Genomic DNA, 5734 nt, shown 5'->3' on the forward strand with positions numbered 1-5734 from the left:
AGTCAATAAATCAATTCTGTGTGTGTGTGTGTGTGTGTGTTTGAGAGAGAGAGAGAGAGAGAGAGAGAGAGAGAGAGAGAGGTGTGTTTGAACTAAAAGCAATGCTAATGCTTAGGTGAGATCCAATTTGAAAATTCTTTCAAACATTTCTAAATAAAATATGGAAATTTATTCAAGGAAACCTAGGATGCCAACCGCCTCCCTCTTACCTTGTTGTAGACGGCAGGTCATGCTACTTGTGTGTATAGTTTGAACTAGTTGTATGCTACATGTGTGTGCATGCGTGTGTGTGTGAGAGAGAGAGAGAGAGAGAGAGAGAGAGAGAGAGAGAGAGAGAGTTTGGATGGCTCTTGTACATGGTCTTTTGGCCCTGCAAGGGGCCTATGGAATGGGCATGGTTTTGTGTAGATGATGGTTTTCCTTTGAGAAAAGTCATGTTGACTTGGTTAGGCTGCTATTAAGTGTAATTGTAGTGGTAATTGTAGTTAGTTGGAACTTTAGGTTTAGATTGTGGTATCCCATGCAACATAACTTCTCTTTCCTTTTGTAGGGCCTAGTGGCATTACCACCTTGTTTAAAGAGAGGATTTTGTATGTTTGGTGGTATAGGTGCAGATGGATCTACCTACTAGGCTATTAATTTAGTACATTTGGTTTGAGGGGTTCTCTATAGGTTTCCGTGTTTGACCTTTCATAGCCTATGAGGAACCATTTTTCTAGCTAGAGAGTATGTCTTTGGTAGAAAAAAAAGCCTCTCAGGCTTGGCATGGATAAGTAAATGGCTTGAGGGGAGACTTTAACAAGAGAGTATTGGTGATCGTGCAGGAGGTAATCCATTGGTTGAGGGGTGTAGGAAGCCAATGGATGACCTAAGGAAAGCCAGCGGGTGTAGGAAGCCAATGGATGACCTAAGGAAAGCCAGCCATTAACAGGTAGACTAGAACTGTGTAGCATGGACATGATTGGCGAGGCATATTTTGGCTTGATGTTGACGTGTTGCTGAGAGATTGTTCCCTCCTACAAGAAACCTACGAGACGACGGGCATGTAATGAAAATAATACACTATTTAGGTTTTGTTGTTGGGGGGCATAGTTTAATTCTTGCGTGGGAACTGGGAGGCAGCTTTTCAAAATGGACTTTTAGCTAAATTAAAGACTAATTAAGCAATTTTTGAAATGCTTCGGATAAGGGCGGCGCCGGCGGACACGTGCCGGGGCGTTTGCTGAGCTGGAGGCGACGGCCGTCCGTACTAGGGGGACACGTGCGAGGCGCACAATCATCACCGTGGCGGGACGCGTGGACGAGGGCAATTGGGCCAGGTGGACGAATGGGGAGGAAGGGATCCAAGGAGAAGTTCAGGGATCGGACACGTGGGATGAAGTACGGCCGAGAGGTGGTGGCAAGCGAAGTGGGTGAGGTGGCAAAACCTTGGGTTTAGATATAGGAACTTGGAAGGCTTTTTCCTTAACGATGGTAAGGTACGAACTTCGTCTTCTCCAATCAGCCTTTTCGTTCTCTGTGCAAAGCTCGTAAGCGCCGCCATAGCTCAGCAGCTCTTCTTCTTCTTCGTCTTCGCATCTCAGTTTCAAGCTTTCATAGCTCAGATCCCTCTTTTTTTATCTTCTTCTCTGTCTATGGCGCCTTCTTCTTTGTAACAATACCTATGGATTCTACCTCCATACATCTTCTTGCGCTTAAGCATCCATGGCTTCTTTCCTCCAAGCATTGTATCTCTAGCTTCCTCCTCTTCCTTTCCCTCGCAAACCTCTGATATCTTGCTGCATCTCGTATCCATTCTCCACCCCCGTTCGCCTCCTCTTCCAACTTTCCCATGGAGATTGGCGGTTGCTGCCTCTCCCCCTACGGCGCCGTCGCCGTCCTCCCCTCCAAAGTCGATCGTATCATGTCCCGCTTCCGCCCCATCGCCCCCAAGCCCGTGGCCCTTACCGTGCCTTGTTCCGTCTCTGAATCTGATCGATCTACCGTCTCCGTCGACGCTCCAGGCTGCAGACAGGTCCTGGACGTGGCTGGCCGGAGCAGGAGAGCCCGGAAACGACGGGGGGATGCGCTTGCGTCGCCGCGGCCTACCAAGAGAGGATCAGCGAGATCGGACTGCAGCAAGGAGCGCAGCAGCGGGACCAACAGCGCTGCCGGGAGCGGGCTAACTGAGAAGACAATAGCGGGGAGTGCGAGGAACCAAACCAACGCATTCTCTACGGGGGTGCTGTTCCCGGGCAATGGGTTTTCCACAGAATCGTCGGAGGCATCGATTATGGGGGGAGTTTCTGCGATTGCAAGCGGAGCAATCGGCTGCGGTCTCCTCCAGAGATCCGGGATGATGGAGCAGGACACTGGGTTCATGGAGAGGGCAGCAGCGAGGCCGCCCTCGGTGCTGCGAGACCGGAGAGTCACCTCGAGAGGCTTCACTGAGATGATCAGGGGAATCACTGGGCTTCCGACGAGCGCGGATGTGCAAATTCTGATGCAACAACACCAATCGAGGTCCTCGGCGGATGCAGTGCCGAGTTGCTCATTAGCAGGACTTGCAATCGATGCGGTTTATGGCGATGGCGATCGCGATGCAGTTCAACAGCAAAACGGCGATCATCTTGTTACCCTTCCCCTGCTTCCGAACACCCCCTCTCGAGCCGATTCTCAAGCCGCCTCCTCCTCCTCCATCCCCAGTTGCTCCTCCCAAGATTTCAAGCCCCGTCTCTCCAGCATTGCTCACATCGAGCAGATCCACGGCAACTCCCCAGAGCCTGTTGTTCTACTGGACGACACTCGCAGGATTCTATGGCTCAACCGTGCCTATGAGAGAGCTCTCAAGGACTCCATTGAAAGGCATGCAGGCAAATCCCCGCGGCTTGTTGTTCCTTTCATGGATCCTCTTGGGATCCCAACACAGCTGGGGAGGTTCAACTTGCAGCTCGACGAGAGCTCATCAGCCACCTCGTCCGCCACACTCTGGGGATTCCTTAAGAAAATCGTGGTGGATGGGGCGTCATCGGGGTACTGGCCGCCCTCTTTCTCGGGATTGAAAGGGAATTTTCTTGACGTCGTTTCCTTGGGGGACGGATCCCGCGTCTCTCCAACGACAGGGGCGGCTCATCAGCTTGAAGACTGTGAAGCGGGCAGAAACAGTGGCGTGATCGTGCCGCAGCCCATTCGACTTGTTGGTTCCACTGTCCGCCTCGAGAGCATTAGCGAGGTGCAACAGGAACCTGTGCTGCTGCCTGAGAGGTTAGAGGTATTGCAGAAGCAACTCGAGGAGGGTACCTCGCCTGCTTTCATCTCCGACTCGGGCAACTTAGTGAGATGGGTGAACACAACGTATAAGCAGATGGTTGGGCAACCGGAATGCCCATGGCTAGTCTCTGTCAGTAGCTGTAGCAAGCTGGGTGGTGGTGCTCCAGCAATGAGCGAATTGCCATCGCCTCGCCTGATGGGAGAAATCCTGCTCACCTGCAGCGTTGAGGTTCCGCTATCAGCTCCTGCTTTCTCAGGCAGGGCCAACATTCAGTGGACGAACTCAGGGGAGAAGAGCTGCATTACAGTACCTTGTGATGTTTCACGGCTTGATAGCATCAGCTGCTGCAATGGAAAGGTGATGCTGCTTTGGAAATTCGACGTCCAAGCCAGCCTTAGACAGGCTTGTGGAATTTGAAATTATCCACCTCAGGCTGTAAGAATTCCCATGAGAGTTGTGATTTCAAGTTTCTCTGTTCATATGTCTCGGACTCATATTAAAAAGCATAAGCCGTACACCATAGTGCTGGGATGTAGGCCTCTTTTCCAATCAACTCCTTTTAATAGAACGTGGGTGCCTTTCATGTCTGCAAGGCTCGAATCCTCTGGTGTATGTATTATCCGGTATGGGATTGCTACATTTGATATTATGTGAAACCTGAGATGTCTGTCGATCATTGAACATGGGTACAATTGAGCTGCCACTTATTGAACCACACTGCAGATCCTTCCTAACAATAACGGTGTATGTATGCCCTTGCATCTTGTGACGGGTGGGAGGAGACCATTGAAGGTGAGGACTATGCATGCAGGAGACGGCTGTGTTCTGTTTCCTGGTGGGAGAGTTTTCTGAAAGCTCAGATTTGACAGAAGGGAAGGTCCTCAATGTTCTGAGCTTTCAGAGAAGGGAAGCTCCTCGATGTTGTTTTCGGACCTCGGTTCACTTCCCACTGGCAACAACTGTCTTCTTAGTGTACTCACGTCTGTGTTTTGCTTAATTGCACTGCATGTAAGTTAACGCTTGGAAATATTGCTTGTGAAGGTGCTCACCACTTGATTTGAAGGTTCCTATTCAATATCGCATGTACCACGTTTCTTCCATCAAATTTAGGACACAATGCCAGATTTGCCAAAGCAAAACTAAGCAAACAAGCTAGTAGAAGTATTCGTGAGCACTGCCCTCTAGAGTTGATTTGGGAAGAGAGAGATGGAGGGGAAGAGGGACCATTTGATTTGGGGAGGAAAGAGGGAGAAGAGAGAGACAGAAAGAGTGAGGGACAACCTTTGCTTGGATTAGATGCTGTACTCACCATTGAACATCGTCATCCTTAGCCTTGTCACGCAGGATCACAACTTTCCAAGTGAGCAAAATGTGGAGATTAGCAGAATTTAAGCAGCTCTGTATGTGTCGCCAAAGCCTTCGTGTGAAAATGCATCGCCAAAGAAGGTGATAATGATGTTTAAGGTTCACCCTGAGACATCCTTCCACTTGGTTATTCTATGTTTGGTGGGAGCTTACATTGGAGGACCTGCCACAATAGGAAATGAAACTGCAGGAGGGTTTGAGTTTCCATACCCTACCTGCACTCATCCTCCAAGCACCCAAACAATTGAGAGTAGCAGAGGCTTCCTAGGCCAAGCGAGTTTTGGAAGGCAATGTTTGTAAGTGGTGAAAGTATAATATTCTTATGACTGAGTTTGGAGAGTTCCTTCCCTACAGCATTCACCCAACCTTTCAGATCATCAGACCATCATACCACTTGGCAGGGAGAGATTAAAACGTTCCGCAATCATATTTAGAGTCAAGAAAGATTGTGCTTGGAAGGACCATGTGTTGCTACCTCTACTATTGAACCTTTTTGCCAAATGTGGACTAACTTGAACTGAGCCACTTGGCCATTCTTCCCCTATCTATCATCTCAGGCCAAATAAAGAGATACAATTAGTCTTAATCATTCCATGATATTTTCCCTTCCAATGGCAACAACTCAACACGGTGGGGTAGCATCTCTCTTCTTGTTACTATAGCTCGCATAGAAGAACAGTGCCACCAACGACCAGAGTCCACAACTCTCATAAGCTTGCCTCTTGAGAGATCTAGTTTAAAATATGTTCACATACATGGGAAATTTCAGTATTCATTGAGATCAAGCATGCAAAAGTATAGATATGAGGGTGGCGAGATCACTTTTTGCTATTGGTAGGCCAACCTCCCAAATCAATTCTTCTTCTACAAAGATTTGTGGAAATCTTTTATTTTAAGCTCTTTAAAAAATCCACCATGCAACCAACTCATCTTTGTGCTCCACAACCCGAAATTCTTCCCCTATCTATAATCTCTGACCAAATAAAGAGATACAATTAGTCTTAATCATTCCATGATATTTTCCATTCCAATGGCAACAACTCAACACGATGTGGTGAGGTTGGAAGCGCCCTTGCTCAGAAAACCAAACACAAAGACACCTATTGGCCCCAAATGCTT

The 5734-nt window shown here is 48.5% G+C and overlaps 1 protein-coding gene across 1 annotated transcript; it reads left to right on the forward strand.

The window, feature by feature from the left end:
• The first annotated feature begins 1490 nt into the window (after positions 1–1490).
• On the forward strand, positions 1491–4222 carry LOC147905469 (uncharacterized). Its single transcript, XM_087372834.1, has one exon. The coding sequence runs from the start codon at positions 1832–1834 to the stop codon at positions 3665–3667; it is 1836 nt and encodes a 611-aa protein (XP_087228960.1). The 5' UTR covers positions 1491–1831; the 3' UTR covers positions 3668–4222.
• The last annotated feature ends 1512 nt before the right edge of the window (positions 4223–5734 follow it).

This window comes from Dipteris shenzhenensis, chromosome 1 (assembly GCF_047967505.1).
Source record: "Dipteris shenzhenensis isolate YYH24624 ecotype China chromosome 1, Dip_SZ_1.0, whole genome shotgun sequence".
NCBI classification, from domain to species: Eukaryota; Viridiplantae; Streptophyta; class Polypodiopsida; order Gleicheniales; family Dipteridaceae; genus Dipteris; species Dipteris shenzhenensis.

What these genes read in the sequence shown, in the direction of transcription:
- LOC147905469 (XM_087372834.1), top strand. Translation starts at nt 1,832, where the DNA reads ATGGAGATTGGCGGTTGCTGCCTCTCCCCCTACGGCGCCGTCGCCGTC.